Consider the following 13,978-nt stretch of genomic DNA (forward strand, 5'->3'; position numbering starts at 1 on the left):
CAGTGTACAGAGCCCTGCTTGTCCTCAGTGTACAGAGCCCTGCTTGTCCTCAGTGTACAGAGCCCTGCTTGTCCTCAGTGTACAGAGCCCTGCTTGTCCTCAGTGCACAGAGCCACAGCTGGAGGCACCCTGGTTGGGAAACACTGGGCTATCCAAAAGAATACGCTACCACGTAATACATGGATGAGTCTTCCTGAACCATAGCCACTACATGATAGCAACTCTCGGCTTTGGCTAGTAGAATGAAGGCAGGGAATATTTTACTAACTTCTCCCTTTTGTAGGCTAAAGCAGTCCTGCACCACTTGGCAGTAGGTGGTTGCTAAAATAAAATAGACTATGCTTCAAGGGGCCACATGTAGGTTTTCAGCAGGATTTTCCCATCTAAACTGTGGAGTGAGTCAAGGTAAATGTTTTTGCAAATAATACATTCATTTATCACAATCGCATCCTGCTGTTTCTTCTGCTCCTTTCTCGCCCCGTTGACTCATTTTTACCACCAGCTGCAGTGACATGATCCTGTAGGCCTAGATATCAAGAAAGGTCCTAGTCTAGTCACAATACGAGGAGCTTCCTTGGCATCATACCACTAGAGTTGTGGGCCATATGTTGTGTAGGTCCGGGCAAGGAACATCATCAGTTAGTTGTAAGGATGGTTGGGACTTAAATTAAATTTTTTTCCCCCCTATGGGCGAATTGTCACAATGGCTGCAACATCACTTGGAACTTTTTTTCATTGAAGCGTTGCTGCGCTGAAGCCGGAGTTTACGTCAGGAAGGAAGACAGAGCAGTACCAACAGGCACAAACAATAGTGAAGCCACAAAAATAAATAAATAAAAAAAAAAGCTCTGGGTGTGTGGGGTTCATTGTTCTGGCACTATGAGGGCTTTGTAAACACGTGGCCTTCAATTCCGGACAAATTTACTCTCCAAAAGCCCAATGGCGCTCCTTCTCTTCTGAGCATTGTAGTGCGCCCGCAGAGCACTTTACATCCACATATGGGGTATGTTCTCACTCAGAAGAAATGGGGTTACAAATTTTGGGGGGCTTTTTTTCCCCCTATATTCCATTGTGATAATGAAAAATTTAGGGCAGCATCAGCATTGTAGTGAGATTTTTGTTTATTTTTTTTATTTTCCCATTCAACTTTAACGAAAATTCGTCAAACACCTATGGGGTGTTAAAGGGGTTATCCAGCATAAGGTGATTTTAGTACGTACCTGGCAGACAGTAATGGACATGCTTAGGGGGGATCTGCGCTTGTCTTGGGCTAAAAGGCTATGCTGTGAGATTACCATAACACTGTGGCTAGCTTTCTGTGAACTTGTATTTCCGGTTTTCAGTTTTCTTGTTTGCCTACAAATCCTATGATACCATTTTCCTCCTTCCCACACAACAGCCACACCACCCATTGAAACATAAATGAGCTGTAGACCTGTGGTTTTCAATCAGAGTGCCTCCAGCTGTTGCATTACTTGCAGTTTGCTCTCTCCACCCATTGAAGCAGACAGGCTCCCTGTCATCAGCTGACTAGTGAGTCCGGTCTCGACCGCGTTGCAAGCTGGAAAAAATACAAGACAGCAGTCATTTTGTATGCTAATAAAAATAAATATTGGGATGAAAATCACGGAAGAATTGTGAGAAAACCGTCACACACAGGTACAGATACTATATTATGAACTACACTAACCTTACAGCCCCTGTAGCATAGTCAAATAAAAAAAATTCCCGGAATACCCCTTTAAGGCTCACTATAACCCTTGTTACGTTTCTTTAGGGGTGTAGTTTCCAAAATGGGGTCACATGTCGGTATTTATTTTTTTGCGTTTATGTCAGAACCGCTGTAAAATCAGCCACCCCTGTGCAAATCCCCAATTTAGGCCTCAAATGTACATAGTGCGCTCTCACTCCTGAGCCTTGTTGTATGTCCGCAGAGCATTTTACGCCCACATATGGGGAATTTCCGTACAAATTTGCGGTACAAATTTTGGGGGTCTTTTTTTTTTTTCCTTTTACCTCTTGTGAAAATGGAAAATATGGGGCAATACCAGCATGTTAGTGTAAAATTTTTATTTTAAAGGGTAATAACTGTGAAGAGAGTGAATGTGTTTTTCCTTTTAGGAAAATGAATAGTTACCTACGTGCCTGGTTCCAAACAATTCATGTTTAGGGTTATTGATTGGTAACTAAGAGTCTGACCATTTTTTTTTCTTTTCTTTCTTGGCCCATATCCAGCAAATTCATTATCACTAGTCATACAGTTCCATTTGTTTAGTACCAGCACAGCTGCATTCATGCATTTTATTACTATAAGTTGGTCATGTGATCACCAGTATGACCCATAGAAAGCTACATGGCTTAAGTGTCTTTAACTACAGGGTGACATAATCCCCTATTAAATTACACATACAGTGGTCCCTCAAGTTACAATATTAATTGGTTCCAGGACGACCATTGTATGTTGAGACCATAACTCTATGGAAACCTGATAATTGGTTCTGAAGCCCCAAAATGTCATCCAAAAATAGGAAAAAGTGAGGACTAAAGAAAAATAAGTAGATAACTAATATAGATAAAGCAAATCCTTACATATAAAAGTAAGAAAGATCTGCTGGGAGCTGTAAATCACTGTCTATGTCAGTGTTTCCCAACCAGGGTGCCTCCAGCTGTTGCAAAACTACAACTCCCAGCATGCCTGGACAGCCAACGGCTGTCCGGGCATGCTGGGAGTTGTAGTTTTGCAACAGCTGGAGGCACCGTGGTTGGGAAACAATGGTTTATGTAGAGGACAGGAGCTTCTTCAGTACACACAGTGTCCCAAATGGAGCCGCCCTTACTTGGTGTCCAAAGGAGCAGCTAACCCTGGCACAGGTAAGGAGTAGTACAGAACTTGTAGTTCCTCCCTGTACTGTAGGGGGCGCTACCAGACAGCCAGTCAGTGCATGCACTTCAGTAATAGAGGTGATTTACCAGTAAAATGCCCATTCTGATTGGTCAGTTCCTCCAGTTGGGACAGGTATCACAGATCTGGACTGTCTGTACATTGTATGTTGAGTCTGGTTTCAAGTTACAATGGTCCAGAAAAGACCATTGTAAGTTGAAACTATTGTATGTTGAGGCCATTGTAAGTTGAGGGATCACTGTACTAGGTCACAGACTCCTTTCTGCTCCTCCCATCTGTATACTGCTGCTATCTCTGTAAGGCTAAAATATATAGTAAATATACAACTCTCCTGAGGTTGTATTCACACATTGCATTTCTTGCTGTGTTTTTTACATAATTATCCCAAAATTGTGACAAAATATTTGACACTTTACTGTAATTGTGTAACTCACTGTAAACATTTTATTTGTACAGTGATATTGGAAAATTGCATCATAAACAACCAAAATGCAGTAATAATGTAAATGATGTACCCCAAAATAGTGCCATGCAACTGATCATATGAAAACACAAGCACTCATGTGGCTACATGAACTAAAAAATAAACAAGGTATGACTGTGACAAGGTGGAGCTGAAAAAAATGGCAACAACACAGATTAAAAAACATGGGTTCAACATATACACAGTGCTCTTTTTAGAGATGAGCAAACTTACAGTAAATTCGATTCGTCACGAACTTCTCGGCTCGGCAGTTGATGGCTTTTCCTGCATAAATTAGCTCAGCTTTCAGGTGCTCCGCTAGCCTGGAAAAGGTGGATACAGTCCTAGGAGACTCTTTCCTAGGAATTAGAGATGAGCGAACTTACAGTAAATTCGATTTGTCATGAACTTCTCGGCTCGGCAGTTGATGACTTTTCCTGCGTAAATGAGTTCAGCTTTCAGGTGTTCCGGTGGGCTGGAAAAGGTGGATACAGTCCTAGGAAAGAGTCTCCTAGGACTGTATCCACCTTTTCCAGCCACCGGAGCACCTGAAAGCTGAACTAATTTATGCAGGATAAGTCATCAACTGCCGAGCCGAGAAGTTTGTGACAAATCGAATTTACTGTAAGTTCGCTCAGCTCTACTAGGAATGTATCCACCTTTTCCAGCCCACCGGAGCACCGGAAAGCTGAACTAATTTATGCAGGATAAGTAATCAACTGCCGAGCCGAGAAGTTCGTGACGAATCGAATTTACTGTAAGTTCGCTCATCTCTAGTTACAATATCAGTACCAACTAGGTAGTAGTGTGCATACATTGTCTATAGGAGGCCCCATATTCACAAAATAGACAAAGCATGATATAGTCTGGAATTTCACTGTGGATTTTTTTTATTTTTGCAAAAATGCAGCGTCCGGATGTTAGCTGCAAGTCAGTAGTAAACTGCAAAATGCCAGATCCACTTGATGTTTTTCAGTTTGCCATTTTTTTTAACCCTTTTGGTGTTTTTCCAGCAATTTCGGGCTCAGAGGCTGGTTTTTCAAAACACCCAACAAAACCTAGTTTGGCGTTTTTTGCACAGAAATCGTGGCGTTTTTTCCCCCATAGAAACGCCAAGAAAAACGCCATGTTGATTTTAACTTTGGCGTTTTTGCCGGCGGTTTTTATTCTTTTTTTGGACTTTAGCGTTCCAAAAAAGTGATGGAGATACCTTTTTTTATTAAAATTTCGTAGGGTACCATTAAAAAAAATAAAGATACAGTAGTGTTGGAAAAAATTGTATTTAACGAAATGTATCTTTTTTTTTATAACAACATTTTTATTAATTTTTAAACAGGGATCAATATATGTGGGCTGGCAATGCAATACAAATTTAGCCGACAATAATAAAAATGTAGTGTGTGTGTTTTTGACTTTTTTTGTTACAATTTTTAGGTAGTACTACTACTCCCAGCATTGAACACACTGTTCCATGGTGGGAGTAGTAGTACCTGTACTAATTGACATATTGCCCCAGGTCCATTGCGATCCTCCTGTATAATGTAATGTATAGATGCGGCTCTTCTATGGTCCCCTGCACTGCCGTATATATACACCTATTCATATTTCCGGCAGAGCTGTGATTGGCCAGATGGTTCTAGCCAATCACAGCTCTCTCTGAGAAATATGAATATGTGTATATATACATCAGTGCAGGGGACCATAGAAGAGCGTCCACATCTATACATTATACAAGAGGATCACAGCGGGTGTCAGGAGTTAATTCACATTTATTATTTATTTATTCTTTTACACATTTTTTTGTCCCCATAGGGCACTATAACATGCAATCTGTAGATTGCATACACTGATCAATGCCATGCCATAGCAGTAATCAGTGTTATCAGCACTTCTCTACTAGTTCCTGCCATGGCTAGCAGCAGTAAAGGAGCGATGATTGGATGGCACGGAGCAGGGTAAGGGACCTCCAGCCGTCCTCACAGCTGATTTCACCGCGGTGATCCCGATCAGCATCCCTGAGCTAGCTGGCAGTTAACTTCAGGACTTTTAGATCCTGTGATCAACTTTGATTGCGGTGTCTAAAAGGTTAATGCCGGACATCACCGCAATTGGTGATGTTCAGCATTAGCCACAGGTCCTGGCTATGACGCAGGCTCAGCTGCTGGGTGCGCTGCATAGTTTGGCACCTATGTGATACCTGCCAGCAGGGGTCGTGACGGTGAGTATCTGATTAGGTATTGGGGACATTTGCACGAGTACAAGTACTCATGCAAATGTCCAGTTTGCATACCTATACCAGTATCGGTACATCCCTAGATGTGACCCTGATCAAAGAGCCACAGCACCTATAATCAGCAGATAGGGGTAGGCACCAAGAGCTGAATCCCCACAATTTTATTGCTGTGCCCTTAAAGGAGTATTCCAATATTATTATATTTTATTTGACTATGCTACAGGGGCTGTAAAGTTAGTGTAGTTCATAATAAAGTGTCTGTACCAGTGTGTGACGGTGGTTTTGCAATTGTCATGTGATTTTCGCCCCAATATTTATTTTTAATAGCATACAAAATGATTCAGGTCAGGTTGGGTTTTCGGAGGTTGCAGTGTGTCAAGACATGACATCACTAGTCAGTTGTGCAAAGGGAGCCAGTCCTGCTTCAATGGGTGGAGCAACCACTGGGTGGGAGTTAGATCATTTTGCATTAGCTGTAGGCACTCTGGTTAGAAAACACTGGTCTTTTGAATGGATGTAGCTCATTTGTGCTGAAATGAGTTGGGTGGCTGATGTGTGGGAGGGAGGAATGTAACTTCACACTTACAGATACACAAGATATATCCTTCATGTACAATTAAAAGGTTAACAGAATGAAGGTAGTCAACTAGTGACCGCCGACATACTGGGTAAATGATGTAGGCATTGTTTGTTTCCCCCTATGTAAGAAAACTGAAACGGAGAGTTTATCTAGTAAAAGAAAGAAATGTGCGATTTGAGTGTAGAGTGCTGTGGAATCTGTGTGCGCTACATAAATAAATATAGAATGTGCTACTGATACCGGTTTAATACACCAATGGTTTAAAACATTTTAATTTTTCTGCCTTTTTTACTTAGTTCATTTTCCATATATAATCACAGTAGCAGAAATACATATAGGGTTTTCAAGGAATGAATTTCATTGTTTCAGTCGGAATCATTATAGTACTTGTAGCCACGGTTGTCATTGCCACTTGAATTGTGTCTGTTCTTTTTGAATTTGGAGGTTCCACATATGCAACCGAAAAAACCTGATACAATCTGACTAAGAGCCACTATCATTTGAAGCAGCCCCACAGTGGCCAAACCCGCAAACACTGTGATGTGAATAATCTTCTGAGAACGCTCATCAATCTCAAAATCCGGAACAAAATTAGGCAAACCATCCCGAAAGAAGGCAGTCACATTGTCATCAGCTGGTGAAGTAGGTATGCAGGTATCATTCAGAAACCAGGCCAGGTCAAATGTAAGGGTCTGGATGTTACTGTTAAAAAAGGGAGTAAATGAACAAATAAGGAGAAGATAAAAGGCAGTGGTCTCAAAACGGCTGTCCGGGCATGCTGAGAGATGAAGTTTTGCAACATCTGGAGGACCACAGATTAAGACCACTGCTCTAAGGTGTATAAAATGTGCATTTACATACCTGATAAGACATTTGGTTAGTTATGGTTTAAGCATCCTTCTTTAACTCAAAGTGTAAGCAAGTGTAGGTGAACATGCAGGTCCTCAGTGCACAGAACCCTGCTTGTCCTCAGTGCACAGAGCCCTGCTTGTCCTCAGTGCACAGAACCCTGCTTGTCCTCAGTGTACAGAGCTCTGCTTGCCCACAGTGTATAGAGCCCTGCTTGTCCTCAGTGTACAGAGCCCTGCTTGTCCTCAGTGTATAGAGCCCTGCTTGTTCTCAGTGTACAGAGCCCTGCTTGTCCTCAGTATATAGAGCCCTGCTTGTCCTCAGTGTATAGAGCCCTGCTTGTCCTCAGTGCACAGAGCCCTGTTTTTCCTCAGTGTACAGAGCCCTGCTTGTCCACAGTGTATAGAGCCCTGCTTGTCCTCAGTGTACAGAGCCCTGCTTGTCCTCAGTGTACAGAGCCCTGCTTGTCCTCAGTGTACAGAGCCCTGCTTGTCCTCAGTGTACAGAGCCCTGCTTGTCCTCAGTGTACAGAGCCCTGCTTGTCCTCAGTGTACAGAGCCCTGCTTGTCCTCAGTGTACAGAGCCCTGCTTGTCCTCAGTGTACAGAGCCCTGCTTGTCCTCAGTGTACAGAGCCCTGCTTGTCCTCAGTGCACAGAGCCCTGCTTGTCCTCAGTTCACAGAGCCCTGCTTGTCCTCAGTGCACAGAGCCCTGCTTGTCCTCAGTGCACAGAGCCCTGCTTGTCCACAGTGCACAGAGCCCTGCTTGTCCTCAGTGTACAGAGCCCTGCTTGTCCTCAGTGTACAGAGCCCTGCTTGTCCTCAGTGTATAGAGCCCTGCTTGTCCTCAGTGTACAGAGCCCTGCTTGTCCTCAGTATATAGAGCCCTGCTTGTCCTAAGTGTATAGAGCCCTGCTTGTCCTCAGTGCACAGAGCCCTGTTTTTCCTCAGTGTACAGAGCCCTGCTTGTCCACAGTGTATAGAGCCCTGCTTATCCACCTGCACTTCCTGTATTTGGTCTCCTCACAAAGATACATAGGCAATTGCTACACCGACAAAAATATACACTTTTTTTAACCAATTAATATTACAAATATACATATAGGGAGAGATTTATCATAACCTGTTCAGAGGAAAAGTTGCCCATAGCAACCAATAACAATGCTTCTTTCAGATGGTTTTTAAAAAAAATTAAAGAATGTAGAAAAAAATGTAGAAAAAAACATTATGGAGGAGACTTATCAAAACCTGTTCAGGGGGAAGTTGCTGGGTTGCCCACAGCAACCAACCAGATCGCTATGGGCAACTCAGCAACTTTTCCCCTTGACAGGTTTTGATAAGTCTCCCCCATAATGTTTTTTTCTACATTATATTAGAAGTTTTTGATAATGACACGTACGCTTTAAACGGTCAATGTTTCTTTTACAAACTTTGCATAAATCAATAGAACAAGCAACTGTATCAAAGAAAGAGGCTTCTTTCTACTTTTTTTGGCTACAATCCTGCCTCCCTTCATACCCCTTGACATCATATGATGTATAATTACCTCATTCCTCACATTCCAACGAAACCCCCTCAATTTGCATAATTGCACTTTCATTTTGATTTCAACTGAAAACCTTTTTTTTGTTTGTTTTTCAGTATATTTTATGATAAAATGAAAGATGTTACAAAGTAAAATTGTTCCCGCAAAAAAAACAAGCTCTCATATGGCTCTTTAGATGGGAAATTTAAGTTATGAGGAAAATATTTAAATGCTAAAATTTGAAATTCCTGGGTCTTCAAAAAGTTAAGCTTGTCATTCACAATTGTGTCTTGTGTTTACATGGTGGACTAGCATCTCACTGAGAGATCAGTTACATGCTGCCTATAGAATCTATAAAGAGAGGAGGGGGAAGTAAGGACATGGGAAGAGGAGTGACTGTAGTAAACCAGAAGAAGACTGTAAAAAGACTATTCAAGGGGAGAAGTGCTTTTAAAAAGAGGCTAAATACAAGAACAATATGGGGGCACAGTACGTTGGCTGGAACGTCAGAAGCAATGTGCTAAAACTGTATTTCACTGACAGTGTAGTAGATGCTTGAAAAAGACTTCCAACAGGTGTAGATAGTAAATGAACAGTAACAGCAAGTTAATTTAACCCCTTCCCTACCCTCGATGTACAGTTACATAGTGGGTCAGGTAGAGAAGTATGGCATGGGCTCAGGAACCTAGCCCTTTTGATATACCCATTATTAATTACCAGCATTGGAGATCTGTCCAATGGAGTTATATTGTGTGTAATAGGTGGTTAAGGGGTCTAAGTGTCTACCCTGACGATCGGTTGTAATGGGAGCCAGACGTTTTCTCTAGGCCCTTGGGGCTGCCATGACAGATCTGCTAGTACAGCCTGCAATAGATGGCTGATTGACTAGATCAATGCAATACATATGTATTGCATTAATAAATAAATAAATCAATTGAATTATTGCTTCTTAAAGCAGGCTACCTCAAATTGTGCCCTTTCTACATTTAGCCCCAGACAGCAGAGATGCTTCTCTGGTCCACCATTGGTCCCAGACAGCAATGCTTCTCTGGTCCACCATTGGTCTCTGTACATATGTCAGAGGCTGTGCAGAAAATGGCAAGGGGCAAGGGAATTGTTCTTAGTGGATCACCAAGCAAGGGAAGTAACATGTTTTTGTAGGGAAAGCAGTAACAAAATCTGCCAGATTTGCTGATGTAGACATCCCTACAGATTTTCTTTAGATATTTTTACAGAAACATTTCACAGCTATTATTCAGTACTGTAGTACTGGCATTTGGTCAGACAATGGCACTAGTGTGCTACTGCTATTTCTGAGCCACTTATAGCTACACCTCTGCATTCATAGCTTTTATAGGAATCTTACAGGAATGGGTAGTAAAATTACCTGAGATTACCCAATGTGTAATCACAATGGTCCAAAGTATTGCTTCCCTTCTCACAGATCAGAGGCCCTTTACTGAGAGCATAGATGGATATCAAAGTGCAGTAGGCAGATCCTATAATGCTTACAACACACAACAGAGAGGAGGACAGCATCTGTGGAGCAAATAGATTGAATTTAGTGCTTCATCACACCAATGACTAAAGCAATGACAAAATTAGGAATATGAATGGTATATGGATGTAGCAGATATATACCGATGTAGCCAGAAACATTTCTGTGCCTTAGTGAACCAGTTTTACAGCTAACTACTGTAAGGTATGGGTGATGCCAGAGAAAAGTGCAATGGAAACTATGTAGAGCAGGGACTCCTGTCAAAATATTACAGGAGTTCCCTGCTTCCCCTACTAAACAGTAAGCGAGAGATGCTTTATGCATTTCTGGCTTACTGTTAGTAGATTCTATGCCCGACATAGGGAGTCTTCACCACTCACTACAGTAAACCAGCACTGGTTTATATAGCGCTGGATTACTGTATTCTGATTAGTGCCACAGGGCTTCCTGGGCAAATAGCAGGAGGGATGCCAGATTATGTTGCATGATCACTGTGCCTCTATGGTGATTGTGTGCCGAAATCTTGCATACCAACTACTTTTGAACTACTTTTTTCTTTTACAGATTTGCAGCATCACTTTGGACCATATCAGATTCTGAGTAATAAGTCAGTTTTATTTATTTCTTTATTTTTTTAATAAAATGGTCAATGTGAGGCATCGGAGTATTGTTATTTTGATAAGCTGCTTTTTTAATTTAATTTTATCCTTATTGCTGGCTTAGTAATGGGGCTAAATGAAAGGATAGCTGATCAGTGGGGGTTTGACCACTTGAATAGCCACTGATCATCTTAATTCTCATGTTTGGTGGGGCTCCCAGTGGTAAGAGCCTCCGCTTATCTGCTAGTTGTCAATCCCGGGAGAGATTATGCTGGACCAAGGAAAGGGAAGTTTAATATTTGTTTTATTTACCCATTTTACATTTTTTTTTTTCTTTACAAATTCTTGTACCCAAAGGGCTACAGGGAAGTCAGTACACTTTGTTGATGACCATGGAATTTCTTTTTTTTTTTTTTTTTTTTTTTTTTATTATAGTAAAATAGTCACTGAGGGGTGAGGGGTGTTTTTATTTCAGTAAGGTGTTTTTATTTCAGTAAGGTGTTTGCTTAGTAGTGGAGCTGTCTGAGAAACAATAGACAACATCATTTACCAAGCAGGGGCTTAGTGTAAACCCATAAAACAGCTCACACCAACCCCTTTATTATTTACCTGAACCAGGCATACCAGGAAAATGATGCTCAGGGCCTGAAGCTGCCACAGGTTGGTGTTATTACAGTGGAAGGGGCCACGGTAACATATTTTTAAATTTATGTTGTCTTGCATGGGTTCCCCCCACTTTTTTATAATCAACCAGATACAAGCCATACAGCGGCAGCCTAGCATTATCAAAGCAGGCAAGGACTTTCATTTGGACTCCTTCCACACTTATAACACCAGCCTGTGGCCACCCCAAGTTCTATCCTGTGGATAGAGGATAAATCATTTTACCTCAGAATGCACATTTAAAAGGAAAAACAGGTTGCTGGTAAGTTTCTTTGATTTTATTCATTGAAATTGGGCATTAATATATACGTACCCCTATCCTGTTATTACAGCTTTTATTCTTCCTTGCTGCCAAGGTCATTGAAACAGCTGGTAAAACCTACAGAAGAGAATGGCAAAAGCAGACAATAAGTGATATTCTTTAGCGAATAATGTGCATGTATAGAAATGTGACTGTTTCTTATGACAGAAAAAGATTTTCAAAAATATATAGTTTGTAAAGTTTGTAAATACACATATTTTTTCAATTTAAAGAGGACCTGTCAGCAGAATAACAAGGTAGTTAATAAGCCCAAGGCTAGGTAGGGCCAGTCACCATGAATCTGGGCATGAAGACAGCTGTATTATGAGCAGCTCACTAAAACTCTTCTATCTAGAGGTCCTGATGTACTATCACCATATATGCCGAAAGGGTTTATCGTCACATATACTTCGGCCTTTTGTTCCTTTTAAGCATACTATTTCCTTAGGGCTATTTTTATAACATGGCACATACAGTGATCCCTCAACTTACAATGGCCTCAGCATACAATATTTTCAACATACAATGGTCTTTTGTGAACTTAAAACCAGACTCAACATACAGTCTTCAGACAGTCCAGATCTGCGAATGGTGTCAATGGCTGGAGGAACTGACCAATTAGAATGGGCATTCACTGGTAAAACACCTGTATTACTGAAGTGTTTGCACTGAATTCCTGTCTGGTAGCGCCCCCTACATTACAGGGAGGTACTACATGTCCTGTACTACTTTTATTTGTGCCAGGGTTAGCTGCTCCTTTGGACACCAGGTGAGGGTGGCTCCATGTAACTTTTTTTTAGGACATTGCGTGTACTGTACAGGACCCGGAAGAAGCTCCTCTCCTCTACATAGACAGTGATTTACAGTAGGGATCGACCGATTATCGGTATGGCCAATATTATCGGCCGATAATCACGATTTTGGGCATTATCGGTATCGGCAATTACCTTGCCGATAAGCCGATCATGCCCCGCCCCCCGCACCGCGTCCGCCCCCCCGACCCACCGCACCGCGACCGCTCCCCGACCCACCGCACCGCGTCACCCCCCCCACCGTAGTGCTGGGCGGTATACGGGTATGAACCGGATACCGTTTTTTTTTTTCTCCCCCGGTCGGGCCCCTCCCCCACCCTCTGAGTCAATAAAAAAAATTAAACTTACCCGTAATGGGGGTGGCCCGGGCCATCCATCCTTCCTGTAGTGTCCGGCGGCATTCCGGGTGGAGGGTGAACCGGTCCGGGCTGTCCTTCTCCAGGGGTCCTCTTCTCCACTCCGGGCAGGCTCCGGCCTAGTACGCTGCATAGACGCCGCTACGCCGTGACGTCAGGTGCGTCGCTGCGCAGCGGCGTCTATGCAGTGTTACTAGGCCGGAGCCTGCCCGGAGTGGAGAAGAGGACCCCCGGAGAAGAAGGACAGCCTGGACTGATTCACCCTCCACCTGGAATGCCGCCGGACACTACAGGAAGAATGGCATGGACCACCCTCCCCGGACGGTCCCTGCAGCAACTGGGAAGGTGAGTCAGGGTTCTGGGACCCTTACCTGGGTCGGAGGTTGGAACATCCACGTATCTGGAGGTGCCCCAGAGAAGCATCACCATCTTCACCAGGACTGGACAAGCACCTTGCCGAGGTTATCCAGCATCCACACCACTATACAGTCAGGGTTCTGGGATAGACAGGGGTCTGTATAATATACTATACCTACAGTAGGCCCTCCAGCTGTTGAGGCCCTCCAGCTGTTGCAAAACTACAACTCAATTTAGCCAAACAACAAAAACGGCAAAACAATACGTGCCGTATGTAGGTCCCGGGGGTACCAATATATAGCCAAAAACAAAGAGACCCACAATACTAATATTATTTCAAAAAGTATAACAATCTTTATTAGACAATAAAAAACAGTTTTAAAAAATTAGTAAAAGGCAGAGGATGACCTTACGCAGGAGACAACAGGTGCCAGTGGACCTGGTATGGGTAATGTAGGTATTCAGTCAAGAGCATACATAATATAAGGCTGGCGTAGCTGCATGCTTATAATATCGTAACAATAGATATAATATCTAACATACATTGAGGTAACATAGGGAGCAGCAATGCAATACAACAGACATAAATAGGAAATACCTAAAAAAGACTACCTGTCATATACCCAAAGGCCAGGAGCACCAAGCACCAACACCCCAACGCACGTTTCGCGTATGGGCTTCGTCAGGGGGCGTGTCCTGATTCCCAAAAGAGGTAGGTATATAAGGGCTAGCATGCCCAATCAGTATCCGCAGATCATGGTGATGGACACTCGTCAGGGCCAATGATGATCCAGCCGATCCATAAGGTCAGACCAGATAGGATAAGTACAGACCGCCCAATT

The 13,978-nt window shown here is 42.7% G+C and overlaps 1 protein-coding gene across 7 annotated transcripts in view; it reads right to left on the minus strand.

The window, feature by feature from the left end:
* Window positions 1–5,060: 5,060 nt before the first annotated feature.
* TM4SF20 (transmembrane 4 L six family member 20) overlaps window positions 5,061–13,978 on the minus strand; it is a 74,417-nt gene continuing 65,499 nt past the window's right edge. For 6 of the 7 annotated variants that reach the window (XM_056564521.1, XM_056564527.1, XM_056564526.1 and 3 more), the window contains 3 exons: window positions 11,624–11,689; window positions 9,938–10,089; window positions 5,062–6,880 (listed from right to left, as the gene is read on the minus strand). In XM_056564521.1, coding sequence (XP_056420496.1) covers window positions 6,544–6,880; window positions 9,938–10,089; window positions 11,624–11,689 — 555 coding nt within the window. In that variant the 3' untranslated portion in view covers window positions 5,062–6,543. Of the gene's footprint in view, window positions 6,881–9,937; window positions 10,090–11,623; window positions 11,690–13,978 lie in introns of all 7 variants that reach the window. The other variant, XM_056564522.1, reaches the window with a different exon arrangement.

The sequence above is a fragment of the Hyla sarda genome, chromosome 3, assembly GCF_029499605.1.
Source record: "Hyla sarda isolate aHylSar1 chromosome 3, aHylSar1.hap1, whole genome shotgun sequence".
In the NCBI taxonomy this organism is placed as follows: Eukaryota; Metazoa; Chordata; class Amphibia; order Anura; family Hylidae; genus Hyla; species Hyla sarda.